Source organism: Rattus norvegicus, chromosome 9 (assembly GCF_021556685.1).
Source record: "Rattus norvegicus strain SHRSP/BbbUtx chromosome 9, alternate assembly SHRSP_T2T, whole genome shotgun sequence".
In the NCBI taxonomy this organism is placed as follows: domain Eukaryota; kingdom Metazoa; phylum Chordata; class Mammalia; order Rodentia; family Muridae; genus Rattus; species Rattus norvegicus.
Window position 1 is genome coordinate 109,532,239 of NC_141542.1, and position 18,948 is coordinate 109,551,186.

The 18,948-nt window shown below is 47.9% G+C and overlaps 1 protein-coding gene across 2 annotated transcripts; it reads left to right on the forward strand.

The window, feature by feature from the left end:
• Neu4 (neuraminidase 4) lies at positions 1 to 5,655 on the forward strand. Of its 2 annotated transcripts, NM_001108234.1 has the most exon segments (4): positions 1 to 140; positions 1,601 to 1,833; positions 1,941 to 2,196; positions 3,741 to 5,655. In NM_001108234.1, coding segments are annotated over 3 exon segments (1,437 nt in total). In that variant the 5' UTR covers positions 1 to 140; positions 1,601 to 1,632; the 3' UTR covers positions 4,721 to 5,655.
• The last annotated feature ends 13,293 nt before the right edge of the window (positions 5,656 to 18,948 follow it).

Consider the following 18,948-nt stretch of genomic DNA (forward strand, 5'->3'; position numbering starts at 1 on the left):
TAGGAGTGGGTGAGGAAGGCAGTGTGCGTCACGGAGCTCGTGGCCCGGACTGTGGTTGGTAGACTTAGAGGCCCTAAGGCTTGGAGCCAGTGGTGGTCAGCACAGCCCTCCGTGGTCTGCAGAGCCTGCTATTGCTTTACGTGAGTGTCTGTCCTCTTTTTCTCTATCCTGGGTTCCAATCTGAGAAGTCATCCTAGGTTCCTATTGAGAGCTTTGTCCAGGTGGATATGCTAGGATTCCTCCTCTGGGTGTTTGAAACGAGCTTCTTCTATATGGCTCACGGTAGGCTGGTCAGGAATGGCTGGTGTGAGCTGTGTGTCTGGCTATGTCCTGGTTTGGGGTGCCTGGCCGTGAGCACTTTGGCTGGTGGTGGTCTGGCTTAGATGGCTGTGGGCTCTGAGTATTCATGTCCTGCAGGTAAAGCAATCACTGTCTTCCCACCAACCCCACACCCATTGATTCTCACCTTCTGGTCTGCCATGGTGCAAATCAGATAGCAGTCCCTGGCAGATTCAGTTCAAGACCCCGACATACTGCCAATAGGTCTTCCTCTGTGGTAGGCTAAGTGGGAAGAAAATATAGTCTGGGAGTGCCTGGCCATCTTTCTGTGGCTTCAGTTCCATGTAGAAGTACTTCCTGGCTGTCCCTCAGTCCAAGGCCCCGCAGATGGGGATGCCTGGGGAAGGGGGTGGCTGTATGGACAAGAAGGGGTGAGGTGATCATAAGCAGGGCTCTGACTGCACAGACTGATTCCCAGGTCATCCTTGGCTTGCGGGTGAGCTTAGGAAGTGGCTGCTGGGGCAGGGTATAGAGTGGGAGACAGGACAGTAGGTGACCATGAGGAGAGAGAGGCCTTTGTCCTTCCTTGATTACTACATCCTCCTGGTTCCAGAATTCTGTCCACAGTCTCCTCCACTTTCTCAGCCCTGCATTGACTCTGCTCTGACCAGGGAGGAAGCCATTTAGGGATAAACCGGGACTTCTCCACTCTTCTGGGCTTTTCATTTTCTGCTTTTTCATCAACCCCGCCCCCTGGTGCTCTCTCTGGGGGGTATGAGAGCCACTCGGGGGTACACTACTTGGGGGGTGCTGCTCTGCTGTTCATCTCCAAACCCCTAGGCAGCCTAGGGGTTCGGTGGGAGCATCTCCGGTGTCTGAAGCTATTCGCCATGGAGACTTCTGGAGCTCCTTCTGCTTCTATGTGGGTAGGTGCCAGGGCTCATCTGTCCCTGGTGTGTGATGTGCCTCCCCTGGTCTCACATATCACAGTTGTGGACATTGAGCACCTCCCCCCCACTTTTTTTTGTCCGATTTTGTCCACTTGTCTGGACTCTTGGGTAAGTTCTGTGAAGATGAGTGTCCGGGCCACACCAGCTGGCAGGATATGGTTTCTCTGCCCAGCACGAGTCTGGTAAAGGAGCAGCTTGGAAAGAAGGAAGGGGCCAGGTCCATAGACATTTGGGGCGCAGTGGCTGTGAGAGGCCTGGGGATGGGTTGTGAGAAATCTGGGCTGAAGTAGATAGAAAGTGCCATTAACATGGTCAGGTGGGCATGGGGAGTGTCTGTGGCTGTGTGAACTTGTGGAGCTCCTCCCCAACAGGCTCCCTGGTGCCCTGCTTCTACCAGAAGGGCATGGGGCCCGCGCATGTTCCCAAGAGAACCGTGCTCTTCCAGCGGGAAAGGACTGGTCTGACCTACCGGGTGCCTGCGCTGCTCTGCGTGCCTCCCAGGCCTACCCTGCTGGCCTTCGCAGAACAGCGACTTAGCCCTGATGACTCCCATGCCCACCGCCTGGTGCTACGGAGGGGCACGCTGACCAGGGGCTCAGTGCGGGTGAGTGCTAGGTGCTAGGTGCAGAGGAAGCAGCCCAGATCGATCGATATCCCTGGAGACTGAGGTCAGGCTCCAGATGTCTTGACCAGCTGCTTCTCTTCCCTTAGTGGGGCGTTCTGAGTGTACTGGAAACTGCAGTACTGGAGGAGCACAGGTCTATGAATCCTTGCCCCGTGCTGGATGAGCACTCGGGTACCATCTTCCTCTTCTTCATTGCTGTGCGGGGTCACACACCGGAGGCCGTGCAAATCGCCACTGGCAAGAACGCTGCTCGCCTCTGCTGTGTGACCAGCTGTGACGCTGGCCTTACCTGGGGCAGCGTGCGGGATCTCACTGAGGAAGCCATTGGTGCTGCATTGCAGGGTAGGTGACATCTGATGTGTGGGATGGGATGGGTGGGGGGCGGTAGGGGGTCGAGGGGTAGACTGGGTAGGGGCCGGATAGGGGAAAATGGGCGTGGACTCTAGTGGTCTTGGGCTTGTCTCTAACATAGGTTCACCAAGCACTTGGTGAACCATTCTGCCTTTCTTATCCCCAGCTTCCAGCCCCGCCTCCTCTGCGAGCAATGACCTAACATTGTTGGCAGGACTGTCTGGTATTTCCCAAGCACCAGGCTAATAGGTGTTGGCCAGCTTCTTCATACCGCCTGCTGGCAGGGCTAGCAACTTAAGCCCACCAGAGGCTCTCCTGGTCTTGGTCTCTGATGAGGGCTAAATTTATCTTTTATTTCCAAACCCATTTTTTTTTTTTGCTTCCTCTTCATCCAGCTCTGGTTTCTAGGATTCAGTCTCTTTTTCCACCCCTGCAGTCCCTACTCCCCAGGAACTGTCTACTGCTCTCCCCTATCACCCTGACCCCTGCTGGTTGGCAGTGCCCCTAAGGGTACAGGACTGGGCACGTGAGTGCTACAAAGAGGAATATGGCAGGTTCTGGGAGGGAAACGGGGAAACAGGACTGTCTTAGTTAAAGTTTCTATTACCATGACCAAAAAGCAGGTTGGGGGAGGAAAAGGTTTATTTGGCTTACACTTCCAGATCATAATCCCTCATTGGATGGCATTGGGACCGGAACTCAAGCAGGGCTTGAACCTAGAGGCAGGAGCTGATGCAGAGGCCATGGAGGATGCTGCTTATTGGCTTGCTTTTCATGATTTCCTCAGCCTGCTTTCTTATGGAACCCAGGATCACCAGTCCAAAGATGGCACGACCCATCATGGGCTGGGCCCTCCCCCATTGATCAGTAGTTGAGAAAATGACTTATAGCTGGGTCTCTTGGTAGCATTTTCTCAACTGAGGCTCCTTCCTCTCTGATGACTCTAGTTTGTGTCAATTTGACACACCAAACCAGCCAGCACAAAAGCTCATCCAAAACCCTCATCCGGGCCCTCCTCCCTCCACGGCTGTTGGGCAGCACCTGCTTCAGACGTCGAGCTCCCCTGGTGATCAGCAAGCCTCTGCTGGCCAATGGCTGGGGAGTGGCTCAGTGGTAGATGACTCGTTTGGCTTGGTTTCCAGGCTTAGTATCACAAGACAAAAAGCAAAACACTTGACCAAGGGGCTGGAGAGGTCTCTCAGAGGTTAAGAGCTTGTATGATTTACAGCTCTCGCAGAGAAACGGAGTTCACTCTCCTGCCCTTGGATTGGGTAGGCTCATAATTACCTATAATTCCAGTTCCAGGATATCTGTCACCTCTAGCCTCTATGGGCACCTGCACTCCTGTGGATGCCTTCCATATGCACATGGTTACAATGAAGTCTTTTTAAAAACCAAGAAAATACTCGACCAAGCGGACCTTTAGGATTCTGAAGAGCGTCTCGACGACTCCTCTGGTTTGAGTGCATTTAGGGTCCGGTAAAGGGAGGCAGTCAGCGCTCCTAACCCAAGGGTCTGTTTCCTTCTCTCTGTAGACTGGGCCACCTTTGCCGTGGGTCCAGGCCATGGAGTCCAGCTGCGCTCGGGTCGCCTGCTTGTTCCTGCTTACACCTATCATGTGGACCGTCGGGAGTGTTTTGGCAGGATCTGCTGGACCAGTCCCCACTCCTTGGCTTTCTACAGTGATGACCATGGGATCTCCTGGCATTGCGGAGGCCTTGTGCCCAACCTACGCTCTGGAGAGTGCCAACTGGCTGCGGTGGATGGAGACTTTCTCTACTGTAATGCCCGGAGCCCTCTGGGTAACCGTGTGCAGGCACTGAGTGCTGATGAAGGCACTTCCTTCCTACCAGGGGAGCTGGTGCCTACGTTGGCTGAGACTGCTCGCGGCTGCCAGGGTAGCATTGTGGGCTTCCCGGCTCCACCTTCCATCGGTCCTCAGGATGACCGGTGGTTAGCGAGTCCTGGAAACACCCCACATTCCCCATGCTTCGATCTCAGAGTACGGGAGTCTTTGGCGGAAGGTGCTAGAGGTTTTGTTGAAGGTTGGGCGTCTAGGTTGCTTCTCTGCTACCCACAGTCCCGGGGCCCAGAGAATCATGGCCTAGAGCCTGGGCCAGATGGAGAAAAAACATCCTGGAGCCCGGAACTCCCTATGTCCTCTGCTTCCGTGCGTCAGAGCTCCACATGGTTGCTATATTCCCACCCAGCAGGGCGTAGAGCTCGGCTCCATATGGGAATCTACCTGAGCCGATCCCCCTTGGACCCTCACAGCTGGACAGAGCCCTGGATAATCTATGAAGGCCCCAGTGGCTACTCTGACCTTGCCTTCCTTGGGCCTGTGCCTGGGGCATCCCTGGCTTTTGCCTGCCTGTTTGAGAGCGGGACCAGGGCTTCCTATGAAGACATTTCTTTTTGCTTGTTCTCACTGGCTGATGTCCTGGAGAATGTACCCACTGGCTTAGAGATATCCAGTCTCAGGAATAAGCCTCAGGGGCATTGCTGGCCCTCTTGATGGCCTGGTCCTCTGGCAGGCACTTGGGGAGGAAGGGCAGATTATATAGAGGAGGTCAGGTCAGCCTGACCCTAGGACGAACAGAGCTCTGTCTCCTGACTGGCTGGTGGGGGTGACTCACCGGGCAGCCAGTTGCTTTCTGGGTGCCCGTGAGAAATAAAGGGGTTGTGCTGTGACTTTTCTTTCTGTATCAAAGCTCGGGTGCTGGTACTTTAGCTCACCGCTCTGATCACCACGCACATCTCCCACCGGCACCTTGCTCGGCTTTCACATCCCAAGGGTGCCCGGCAGGGGTGAGGGCAGAGGACCTCACCGTGCTGGGACAGTGGACATCACCACACCGCTTTCCACTACCCTCTGGGTGCCAACCTCAGCCAATTTGATATGTGCTGATGACCGAGGGCTGTTTACTTTCTGGATTTCCTGCAGGAGAAGCAGGTTGGGGAGCGAGCCTCCCCAGCCAGTGGGGACAGAGTTTGACTCGAGCAGCGATTACGTCTGAGGACCTGCTCCGTGGGTCCACTTCTTTACCCTTCTCTGGAGAGGGCTCTTGTTCTATCAGAGCTGTTCCCTCGGTTCTCTTTCTTTTTCCTTTTCAAGACAGGGTCTCGGGGGCTGGGGATTTAGCTCAGTGGTAGAGTGCTTACCTAGGAAGCGCAAGGCCCTGGGTTCGGTCCCCAGCTCCGGGAAAAAAAAAAAAAAAGACAGGGTCTCTTTGTGTAGCCCTGGTTGTCCTGGAACTCACTCTGTAAATCAGGCTGGCCTTGAGCTCAAAGCTCCATCTGCCTCTGCTTCCCAAGTGCTGTGATTAAAGGCATGTGCTACCACCGCCTGGTGCCCTCTTGTATTTCTTATTAGAGTCCTAATTTCTGATTATAAAAACAATCTGTGGAGGCCTGGGGTGACGGCTTAATCAGTAAAGCATTTGCCATGGAGTCAGAGGAATCTGAGTTCTGTTTTTAGCATCGCATAAAAAGCCCAATTTGGTGGCATACTTGTAATCTCAGCATGGAGAGGCAGAGATAAATAAATCCCCCCAAGAGATCTCTGATCAGACAGCTTGGTCTAATTGGCACATTCCAGGTTTCAGTGAGAGACCCTGCCTCAAAGTATGGAGTTGATCTCTGACCTCTGAAAATATAGGATACACACCCATGCATGCACACTTCCTTACAAAATTAAAAACAAAACAAAACCCAGGTTTATGGTCATTTTAGAAAATTAGAAGATTTAGAAAGCCATACATTAAAAAAAAACCCGCAAGAAAAATCTTTACTGCTCTGGGTATTGTCCACAATAAACCACTGTGTTCCTTGACCAAGCCTTGGGCTGGGTACTGTTTTGAGGTGGGTCCCATTATCTCCAGGTAGTAGAGCTTTGTACCCACTAACTGGGGCTTAAAACCATCTAAGACCATCAGAAGCTACTGACTTACCTGCCTCAGCAGAGCATAGCATGAAGGTCAGGATCAGGTCTCCTCCCTGGGTTGCCTGAACTCCAGTGGCCCCTGAACTCCGAGGTCCTCAAGCTCTGGTGAGCCACTAAGGACTCTGTGGGAGAGTCCCTGTGACTGTGGCCCTGAAGGGTAGGGAAGGAGGAAGTGAATAGACTTAGGGCAGGGTCTTTCAGTCTGCCTTCACTGTTAGTAGCCATGTGCCATAGACTAGGTGAACTTTAATGGAAGGAGGTTGATATTGGTTCCCACTTCTTGGGGGTCATCGTTGAGTAGTTGTGTCTGCTGATGGTCTTCTTGATGGTAGATTGTGAGGTAGTTGAAGATATGACATGGTGAGATTTCTCTCTCTCTCTCTCTCTCTCTCTCTCTCTCTCTCTTTCTCTCTGTATGTGTGTGTGTGTATTCTTGGTGTTATCTATCTATCTATCTATCTATCTATCCATCCATCCATCCATCCATCCATCCAACCATCCATCCATCCATCCATCCATCCATCCATCCATCCATCCATCCATCCATCTAGAGGCTGAAGAGATAGCTTAGTGGTTAAGAACATTTGCTGCTCTTGCATAGTCCTGGGTTTGGTTCTTAACACCCACATGGCAGCTCACAACAACCCAGAAATCCAGTTTCAGGGGATCCAACTCCCTCTTCTGGCTTTCATGGGCACCACATGCAGGTGGTATTAAGATAAACAAGCAAGACACCCTGGCACATAAAAAGAAACAAAAATTTAAAATTTATTATTGTTGTTGTTATTGTTTATTATTATTGCTATATTATTGTTATTAGTGGTGGTATGTGCACATGTGCATACCACAGGATGAATGCCTGTAGAGGTTATAGAAGAACTTTGTGACCACTTTTATGTGGGCTCCAGTTATTGAACTGCCAAGCTTGTCCAACCTGCTGAGCCATCTCACTCTCTTACCAACCCTCTGTCTATATTCTAATGGAGCTGCCGAGTTTCGGCCCTGGGGGATATGCTTCAAAGGCTGTCTTATCCACATCACCTCTTTGTGGGCTCTTGAGACCCATAGTAGATGGTCTCTACCCTCTTAGTACCTTACAGTGGAGGGAGGGTAAATGTGTCCCCACAGCTTCTGCCTTCCAATCTACCTCACCTCTGGCCCCTCACCATCACTCAGAGCATCACTGCTTCCCCTCCTGAGCCCAGGCTTCCCCGGCACTGTATGTTCTGTGAGCATCCTGAGTGATATGTAGTTCTCTAGCTTCTGTGATCACCAGTTCCAATATTGTATAGACATGATGTCTGGTAGGTAGAAAAGTGCCCACTGAAGACAGCCCTGCCCTGTCCCTGCACCTGTAAAATGTGACCTTGATGGCAAAAGGATTTTCAGAAAGCTGAAGGGAAGCTGGGTTACCTGACCGGGTCCAGAGTTGTGACAGGGCTGTAATAAAAGGGGCCAAAGAATAGGGGATTTGGAGCTGGGTTTGAAGAGAGGGGAGAAGCTGACCACTCCCCATCCCCAAAGTCTGCAGGAGTCATTTCTCTTGATTCTTAGTGTTAGCCCAGGACCAGTGTCAGATTCCGGTGTTCAACATGTTCAGTAACTCTGTTGTCTGGAACACAACTGTGTTTCAGGTTTGAGAAGCAGTGGCCACGAGACATGGTTGTGTGTAGCCAGAAATAGTTGCTGTCTATTTTCTGTTTGAGGTACAGTTAGAGCTCATCACGGATCACAGATAAAGGGGAGCAATGCCCCCACCCCCATCTTCCCTCGATAGAAGCTGTGCACTGAAAACAGCTGTGTGTCCCTTCTCACTTCTGTCACTAAGTGTCAGAGAAATCCAGCTTAAAGGAAAGCTTTATGCTGAGCCATGGTTTCAGGTTTTGGTTCAAGGTACCCTGGCTCCATCGCCTTTGGGCTCTTGACAAGGCAAGGCATCATGGCGGGAGGCATCGGAGAGGAAGGCTTCACACATGATGGTGGCCATCAAGGAGAGAGAGATACTAGAACTGGGACCAAAGTCCAGCCTGGTAGGGCACAGCCCTATGACCCACACCCTCTAACGATGCCCACTCCCTATGTCTACCACTTCCCAGCAATTAGATCATGGATCCATTGATAAGGTCAGTTCTTGTGATCCAGACAATTCCCCAAAGTGTACCTCTGAGCATCACTATGGACATGGTGTCTAGCATATCAATTTTGGGGGACATTTTCTATACAAACCATGGCGTATGAGAGTGGTAAATTTTATGCGTACCTTACCACAATGAAAATTTGTAGGAAAACCAGCGTAGCACATTCTACAGCGTAGACACACTGTAATTGTTCAGCAAGTCTTTACTCTAAGATGTCCAGGTTGTTTTTGATGTTTCTGCTTGAAAACATCCTGGAGCATGGATCCTTACAAACAGACTTACTTGCATTTCTGTAGGACAGATTCCCATACGCAGGACAGCTGAGCACAAGTCGCTAGAACTTTATAATTTGTTTTTATTTTTTGTGCATTGGTATTTGGCCTGCACATATGTCTGCCTGGAGACTGAAGTGCTTGGCACAAAGCCCAGCCCCACCAGAATGACTGTTTAACTTCACAGGACCCGTCCCCACTCTAGGATGTACGACTGGAGCAAAAGCCACAGGCTTCTTTGGGTGTGTCAAGGGAGTAGCTGTGGTTGATGTTGCCTGTAACTTTGAGTAGAATAAATCAAAGGAAAACCACAGCTGAGCACATTGTACTAAGCCACTAAAACCCAAGAAGCTGGGCTCTCAAGTCAATTAGGGAGCGAGAACATGAGGAGACAATATGACTGCTTTTCAGAGAGATCAGAGAGAAATGGCATGATTACCCATGCAGCAAAACCCTCATAAGGAAGGCAAAAGTTTATGCCTAAAGCCCAGAACTCCTGGAGGTTGAATTTGAGCACAAGGATCCAGGGTTCAAGGCTAGCCTGGGCTACATAGTGAAAAATCTACCTTAAAAAGGAATCAAGAAAAAAAAATCATCTCTCCAAATAAACAAAAAAATGGACTGGAATTGAGAAAAAGAAAAATCTAACATCGAATCAAGAAGCAGAGTGGTGGAGTGGGAGGCAAACAGAAGGAAAGTGTCCTGAGAGTTCCCGAAGTCCGAAACAGCTGATAGTTCCAATTTGTATAAGCTACTGATGTGACCTACCATGTCCGCCAGAGCAGATGTGGCCGAAGGTGGTTTGATTCCCATATGGAAAGGTGACAATTGGGAAGAGAGAGACCAACTTAAATATACAAGGAACAGGAAGTTAAATAGGGAACGGGGAAGGTAAGGGCAGGAAGTGGATGCAGAGGACAAATCAATGAAACCCAAACAGACCCAAACCACTCTAAACATAAACTGACATCCCAGTTAAAAAGACAAATTGGCTACTCTGGAGAAACAAAAGCAGACATTGAAGATCCCAACTTCCACTTGCCATCTGCAGCAAAGGGAGACAGACACACCGACACAGAGAAGACCAGGACAGGCACTTGAACACTTTCTCGAGCGTGGGTGTGCAGGAAGAGACCTCTACCAGTGGAGAAGGAAGCATTCAGATTGAAGTGACAGCAGCTGTGAATCTGTATTCTGTTAATGTTGTGCTTCAAAGTTGAAAGCAAAATTGTACCAATTCATAGGAGCAAACAGGATGATTCTCAGGCTGACCGCCTCTCAGGAGCTGACGGGGCAAGCAGGCCAAAGGCAAATCAGCCCAGGAGGGCGTAGCCTTGCCAAATCAAATAAGCAAGAAGAACCAGTGGGTTCTCTTCCTGGGGCAAAGGGGTCTTGTGCCTCATTCTGAGTGGTCAGACTCTCTCATTTGGATGCAAGTGGGGTAGTTGATGAGCAGCATATAATCTTGAGCATGTATTTTGATTTTAAAGAAAATTCAGATTTGGGAGGGGTTTTTGTCAAAAGATGCTTTTTTTTTTAATGGTGCTCTTTGCCAAATGTACTCGTATGATGTAAGCTTGGTTCTGCTACATTCTGTTTCTATAAAAGTGGTTCTGAAATATTGTACTGTAAATCATCTCATGATTATCCTACTGTATATATTACTGACTTTGTATGTAATAATACTAGAAGAAAATATAATTTATTTGAACATAAAAAAGAGCGCTTTTCTTGTCTTGTTTAACCCTTTGATAGAATAGATACTGTATTTTCTTTACTTTTCTCATAGGAACAAGAACAGGCTTGCCATATATATATATATATGTACATATATATATGCACATTACATATATGTATATATATTGCATATATGTATATGTGTATAAAGTATGTATATAAATATATATGTATAAAGTATATATATTTATACAATAAACTTGACAATTCATATAAAACAGATAATATTTGGAACATTTAGGATTTGAAGCAGGGGGATTACAAATTTAAGGCTGTCCACCTGGATGGCTCTTCAGACATACTATACAGAGCATTGACCTTGAAGGGTGCCCCCCTCTGGACTCTGAATTAGGCACAGACCACACCCAAATACCAATTGCCAAGCACAAACCAAATGCAAAGGGATCCTTTCTTTATTAAGCAAGGCGAGAGACAAGGTGGTCGGATCTGAGTCAGGCAGAAACAGCAGCAAATGGCTTTTCAAGGGTTAATTTTAAGGAGGCAAGATGGAGGTCTGTGTTAGAATGAGCTAGGACTTAATGGTAAGTTCTGCTTGGGTATTTTAATCAGGTTTGTCAAAATACTGAATTCCGGTTCCTGAACCTCGACGTTTTGATGGTTGGACCTTGGTGGTCAGCCTCAGGAATGAGTCAGTGGCCAAATAAGGAAGCAGACCTTGGTGCGAGCTTTAGGAATGTAACCTAACTTCAGACCTCACTAGGTTTCAGTGTGGGTGGAGCTGCAGGAACCCTTTCTCTTTCTAAGAAGGAATGGGACCACATGGGAAGACAACCCAGTTTCTTAGAAAAAACATTCTTTTGCCATATAATTCAGCGATTAGGTTCCTCAATATTTACCTATAGTTGTTGAAAAGTTGTGTCCTCAAAAAACCTAAACATGGTGTTTATATAGTCTTTATTAACTTGGAGGCAACTTCAAACCCTAACCTAAATCAACCCAACCCTAATCCTAACCTAAGTCAACTCAACCCTAATCCTAACCTAAGCCAACTCAACCCTAACCCTAACTTAAGCCAACTCAACCCTAACCTAAACCAACCCAACCCTAACCCTAACCTAAACCAACCCAACACTAACCCTAACCTAAGCCAACCCAACCCTAACCTAAACCAACCCAACCTTAACCCTAACCCTAACCTAGACAAATCCAACCCTAACTGTAACCCACTACTTCCAGCCAGAGGGTGGGTGAATACACAATTTGCATCCATCCAGATGGCAGACTATTAACCAACACTAAAAAGAGGTGCATCATTGTGGAATGCTTTCCTGAAGATATGGCCATTGACCACTTAGGCTCTTAGCAGAAGTGATTATCTATGTGACATCTGCAGAAAAGTAGACTCATTAGTGTTCCTTCCTCCAGGAGAGGAAGGTGCTACAAGGTTCTGCCCCTTCCTGAGGATGTCTAGTGAATGGCTTCAGGGACGAGAGACTTAAAGGCCTATCTTCTGTTTGATGATACCAGAAGTTAACTGTTTCTGGGTCCTGCCCCTATCCAAGGAGACTATCTATATCTATCTATCTATATCTATCTATCTATCTATCTATCTATCTATCTATCTATCTATCTATCTATCTATCTATCTACCATCTATCTACCTATCTACTATCTATCTATCTATCTATCTACCATCTATCTACCTATCTACTATCTATCTATCTACCTACCAACTATCTATCTATCTCTACCCACCTATCATCTATCTATTATCTATCTATCTATCTATCTATCTATCTATCTATCTATCCATCCATCCATCCATCCATCTATCTATCTATCTATCTATCTATCTATCTATTTATCTATCTATCTATCATCTATTATCTATCTATCTATCTATCTATCTACAATTTATATTGTACATATTCTATTGCAGTTAATGATTATTGGAGAAATGACACACAGCTATACTCCTCCCGAAGGATATATAAACTGCTAATTCTTCCTGAGATAGATATTTTCTTCAGTGGTATAGTTGTTTATAACTTGCCCATGTTCTTATAAATGACCTCTCACTCATTCTATAAGAACTTTAAAGTCACCTGGGCCGTGGTGGCACACACGTTTAATCCCAACACTCGGGAGGCAGAGTCAGGCTGATCTCTATGAGTTTGAAGTCAGTCTGGTCTACAGAGATGAGTTCTAGGACAGCCAGGACTACACAGAAAAACCATATCTCAAAGAACAAAAACAAAAAACAAAAACAAAACAGAACTTTAAAGGCATTGGTTCACCAAGCTAGACTTGAGTGAAATCGTTTTCTTGGTTGTCTGGGGTGAAAAGATGTTCGTTCATTAAAACCTATTAAGCTTATGAAAAGGCAGTGATGAAATTCAAATGCATATTATTAGGAGAGGCCCTATGGAAAGCCTCTTCCTGTGTGATTCCAATCATGTGGCTTTCTGGAAAGGGCAAAGCCAAGGGGTGAAGGGATCAGGGCTTGAATAAGGGGTGTGTGTATTCAAACACAAAACTCAAACTGTCACCGAAGAGAATCTTGGACGTTTTCTGTGACCTGATATCTAGGTTCTTTGTGTCTTGAACAAATAATTGAATAAGACATGGACATTCAGTAGCTAAAGTATAAGTGTTTTAAAATAGAGAATGACTTATAGGTAAGCGCCACAGAGTGGGAGTGGGCTTGAGCAAGCAGGAGACTCAAGAACTGTTTTCAGGTCCAAGGTGCATGGATTATGTGATTAGAGATTAACTCTGAGGGTTGGGGATTTAGCTCAGTGGTAGAGTGCTTGCCTAGCAAGCACAAGGCCCTGGGTTCGGTCCCCAGCTCCGAAAAAAAAAAAAGAAAAAAAAAAAGAGAGATTAACTCTGAGTCACCAATAATGAGTTGGTGTCATATTCAGGAAAGAAAGAGAAGCATTTCCCCTTGGGGTCATTTAACTAAGAGAGTTCATACTAGAATCCTCTACTTCATGTTCCGCCTGTCTTCTATCCTCTGTCTGTCTGTTGTATGAGTCTGGATCTCTGCCTGCCTGAAGGTTGTGAATCCATTCCTATGTCTGCATCTCTTGTTCTGTGTGTGTCATGGCTGTCTGTGTCTGTGAGTGGTGTCTGCTGTTGTATAAACTGTTGTATGCGTGCGTGCGTGCGTGCGTGTGTGTGTGTGTGTGTGTGTGTGTGTGAGAGAGAGAGAGAGAGAGAGAGAGAGAGAGAGAGAGAGAGAAAGGGAGAGAGAGAGAGGGAGGGAACTGTATCTGTGAGTGGTGTCTGTCTGTTATATAAATTGTTCATGTGCGTGTGTGTGTGTGTGTGTGTGTGTGTGTGTGTGTGTGTGTCCTTAACAAAGGGGCTCTGTCTTTATTGAACAGCATAAAGAGCATTATATGGGGGGTAGGGAGATACTTCACAGAAATGTTTACCAGAGTTTTACAAAGGATTAACTCACTGGCTCCAACTGATCTCCACTGACCCAGACAAGCACCATTATCAACCAGTACCCATAAACGGACACTTTCAACCCTTGTGAAGGATTATAGAATATTGCTTTTCACCTTTGTCCTTTTCAGCAAATGACACACATGCATTATCTGGGCCAGGGGCCTGGACCAGTTCCTAACTTAAGATCACTGTCATGCATTGCTTATGTTGTAAAAGCTGATGACACGGGAAATCCAAGGGGAGCATGGCTGATGGTTACACTGTTCTCTTAAAGGCAGGTTAAGCAACAGGAAGTTCCTCAAGGTATATATAAGGTGTCATTAACTCTGGCTGTGAGGCCCAGCAAAAATTCCAGTCTCTCAGAAGGTAAAGAGATATTTCCAGAATATTGCATCGCCACACCCAGAGGCTTTCCCCCTTATTGTGGGTGACTGATGCTTTTTCTTTGTGGGAGGATTTTTCATAATCCTTGGAGAGGTGGGAGTTCTGGGACAGTTCATGGGACGGTCTTTTTTCGGTTGCTGAGTCTCGGAGTTAGACTCACAGCCATGCACATTTGACCTTGCTTTCCTGCTTCAAGAGGACTTTCAGGCTGTGGAAATACTCAATAGGGCTCTGTAAGGCAGGCACAGCAGCATACATCTGTTAAGGTCCCCAGCAGTGCCACCGACAAGGGGACCCTGATGTAAGCTGCACTCTGAAAGAGAATATTGTGTGAGTGTCAGTTTGCGGAAGCAGCAAATAGCCCTTTCTTTTTCTGTTAAGTGTAGGGACTCAGCACCTAGGTGTCTGGATGGGAGGAGGAACACATGTACTTTCTGTAAACTCAAAACAATAAAAAAAAGAGAGGGAGAGAGAGAGAGAGGTCTATTAATTGTAAAAAATAAATAAATAAATAAATAAATAAATAAATAAATTTGTTTTTTACCTCCTGGTCACTTCGTTCCGAACAACAAGGACTCCGAGACTAATTATTCATTAAGAAATGCCTAGGCCACAAGATTTGCCTCATTCCCCAACTAGCTCATACTTATTTAACCCATTCAAACAATCCCATGTCTTTCCCATGGTTCGTTCCCTCTCCTCAGCTCCATGTGTCTAAGTCTAGAGCAAGTCTCCTCTTTACTCTATTTCCCAGAATCCTCTCTTCCTGCCAGTGTCTTTGCCTCAGCTCATGGGCCGTAGGCATTCTACCGACAGATATTTCTTTTTCTTTTTCTTTTTTTTTTATTAACTTGAGTATTTCTTGTATACATTTCGAGTGTTATTCCCTTTCCCGGTTTCCGGGCAAACATCCCCCTCCCCCCTCCCCTTCCTTATGGGTGTTCCCCTCCCCATCCTCCCCCCATTGCCGCCCTCCCCCCAACAATCTAGTTCACTGGGGGTTTAGTCTTAGCAGGACCCAGGGCTTCCCCTTCCACTGGTGCTCTTACTAGGATATTCATTGCTACCTATGAGGTCAGAGTCCAGGGTCAGTCCATGTATAGTCTTTAGGTAGTGGCTTAGTCTCTGGTTGCTTGGCATTGTTGTACATATGGGGTCTCGAGCTCCTTCAAGCTCTTCCAGTTCTTTCTCTGATTCCTTCAACGGGGGTCCTATTCTCAGTTCAGTGGTTTGCTGCTGGCATTCGCCTCTGTGTTTGCTGTATTCTGGCTGTGTCTCTCAGGAGAGATCTACATCCGGCTCCTGTCGGCCTGCACTTCTTTGCTTCATCCATCTTGTCTAATTGGATGGCTGTATATGCATGGGCCACATGTGGGGCAGGCTCTGAATGGGTGTTCCTTCTGTGTCTGTTTTAACCTTTGCCTCTCTATTCCCTGCCAAGGGTATTCTTGTTCCCCTTTTAAAAAAGGAGTGAAGTATTCACATTTTGATCATCCGTCTTGAGTTTCATTTATTCTAGGCATCTAGGGCCGACAGATATTTCTTATAAGAGAGCCTTGCTGCAATCAGTCAAATGTGTACAACGATAAGGCTGTAAAGTTAAGAAAAGAGAGTAGGGCATATTCTTGAGCGTATTTGCTTGAATTATCCACATGTAGAGGACGTTATATGTGGTCACATAGGCTCAAGACAGATCTCCATTTAATGAGGTACCCAAAGGCCTGGGGGCTTAGCCAATAAACTCTCCTTCCCAGACACTCCTCCCTGCAAAAGGTATTTAACCTCAGGCCTGCCCTGGAAAGTGGGGTACAGTTTTATGCATCCACTTTCCACCATGATGATATGTGTCTTAAAACCATGGACTGCCTCTTCTCTTTGGGATCTGCCATGGGGAGCCAGGGAGAAGGCCTTCACCGATAAACCCATCTAGTCTCCAGTAGAAGGCCTCTCTGTGCTCCCAGGCAGGACAGCCGCCACCAAACCAAGCCTCCCACCCTCAAGCTAAGAACTCTCTCCCTGAGGGACCAGCCAGAGTCCCCCCCCCCTTTTCCCCCTGGTCCTGGTTTAGGTCCAGCCCGCTGGCCCCTCTCCATTCTCAGCTCTTCTGCAGTGCCCAGCGGCGCCTGGGTGTCCAAGATCCTGAGAACCAGATGGCCCCGGCCTCCCTGCAGGCCCCGGGGACCCTCCAGCTGTCCCATGCCTCAGGCTGTGCTTCCCCACCCCTGGAGCAGTGTCCTGTGGCTTCCCTACAGTCCGCTGGTGATAGCGTGGCCATAAGCTTGGTCAAAACTCCCCTCATCCTGCCTCCCTGAGTGGCTGAGCCCCATGGCAGAGTAGACACGGGACCCTCAACCCTACAGGTCCATGTCCATCTAGTTTACCTGGGCCTTGACCAGGTTGGCTAGTTTTGTGGCCAGGTGTGGGTCACATACCACACCAGCCCGGGTGCTGGTGGAGATGATTTTATTTTATTTAGTTTTGTTTTTTAACACACACACACACACACACACACACACACACACACACACACACACAGAGAGAGAGAGAGAGAGAGGGGGGGGGAGGAAGGGGGAGGGAGGGAGGGACCTATAGAGGCTAGAAGCATTAGAGTAGCTGTAATTACAGGCAGTTATGAGCTGACTGATGTGGATGTTGTGAACCAAATTTGGTTCCCCCTGGAAGAGCAGTATCTGCTCTTAATCACTGATCTGGTTCTCCAACACATTTTAAAATAAGATTAATGACAACATTGTCAGATGGGATGAAGCCCAGAATCCTGTTGTGTACAAGCTTTGATGTAGTCAAGAAATCTTGAATGGAGATGCTTCCCTCTAGAAGGGCTAACTTCTAAGCCCTGGCTTCACCTTGTCCCCACGTGGGGACATCTACTGCCCTGCCACCTGACCTGATCCCAAAGAGTCCTAACTTCTCTCCTCCTAGATTCTGTCGATCCTGTTACTGTGGCAAGCTCTGACTACTAATGGGGCCTCGGTTTCCCTTTACTTCAGTGAGGGGTGCCAACCCTCATATGCTCATGGATGGACGGTCTTTCCCTTTTGCTTAGCAGAGACAGCTTCTGAGAGCAGGCAGAGGGTTAAGGCTCACATCTTCCTAACCAGAAAATAAGATTCTTGTCAAAAACCCGAACTCCGGGCTGGAGAGATGGCCCAGCTGTTAAGAGCACTGCTCTTTTTCCAGAAGTTCTGAGTTCAATTCTCAGCAACCACGTGGTGGCTCACAACCATCTGTGATGGGATCCAATGCCCTCCTCCTCCTCTGGTGTGTCCGAGGAGAGCCACAATGTACTCAACATACATAGAATAAATAAATCTTAAAAACAAACAAACAAACTCTGTCCCTATTACGGGCTAACACATCATCTCCTCAGGTCCTGGCAGTCATTCTTTGACTGGCCACCTCTGACAGTTTGTCCTTCCATGCAGACTGCCCCCAAGCACACTGTTGTCAAGACTCACCCATGGTGCAGCATATACTAGGCTTTCCTTCCCTCTCCAGGCTGTGTTCTTTTGTACTGATGGAGGATATCTGCTTCACCCACCCATTCCTTAATGGACATACGGACAATTCCCACATCGTCACTCTAGTGAATGAAGCTCTTGTGAACATAGAACCAAAACACTTCTTCTTTTAAATGGCTGAGGAGCATTTTTTTCCTGTGTGATTATTTGGTTTTGGAGGTTTTGGATAAAAACCTACGAACTGCAAAACAGCCATTGGCTGTGTATACTGGGCAGGTCTGTGGAGCACTTTTGCCTACCACGTGTTTCTGGGCACTTGCTACCTGGTGCCAGCCCCCTCTGTCCACACCCTGGGGCTGGGTTTCTGGAGGCTGGATAAATGCAGGGACCCTCTTAGTGAGAAGGGGGAGTCTCACCAGGTCAGAGACACTAAGGTCTATCTGATGGCTGGAGAATGGTTCAGCAGGTACTAATGGGTACTGCCTTGTAGAGAACAGAGGTTCAGTTCCTAGCACTTAAACCAAGTGGCTCACAACTGCCTGAAACTTCAAGGGACCAAATGTTCTCTATCCTCTGTGGACATTTGCACACAAATGGTGCACATAATTCATGGACACACACACACACACACACACACACACACACACACACACACACACACCTTTTTACAAAATATTTAGGATAGGTGTTTAATTCCAGAACTCTGGAAGCAAAGGCAACCAGATCTCCTGAGTTTCAGATCAGTTAGGGTTATATGTCTCAAAATCAAAACAAACTATTTATCTATTCCGCTGTCCCTAGTGATTGGGACCGATGTCCTGTTGTTTCAGATGTACTGATTGCCGCCTGCATAAATTCCACATCTTGAACCCTTAAGAAACCGAGAAGAGCCCCCACCCACATTGGCTCACTCTAGTCCTTACTGGGATCTAGGGGCCAGGTCCCGTCTTCCACAGCTAGAGGGCGGGCTTTTAGCAGATCCCTGCTGCATCTCCTGCCTTCTCCATCCAGCAGGGCCAGACTGAACCAGACATGGAGTCATCTCTGCATACCAGTGAGGGAGGGCATCAGTACCTGGGAGGTGGAGAAGAGAGAGCAAAGGAAAGAAACCTTTTGAGGCTCAGCGTAGGTGCTTGGTAGCTCGGACGCCTGGGTCCTTTCCCGCTGGGGTCAGCTCTGGTTTGTGGTAGTGGCCACATCAAGAGCTCTCCTGAGGAGGCAGCCTCTGCTAGAGATTAAGGACACCCCAGTGGGAGGGGATAGGCGCAGGGTTTCAGCCCGGCGGTGACACATGTGCCTGGGGCCGAGCGAGCGGATGGAAAAAATGAGTTCGGGGAGGTGCATCTGCCGCTTTACGGGAAAGCGGATGT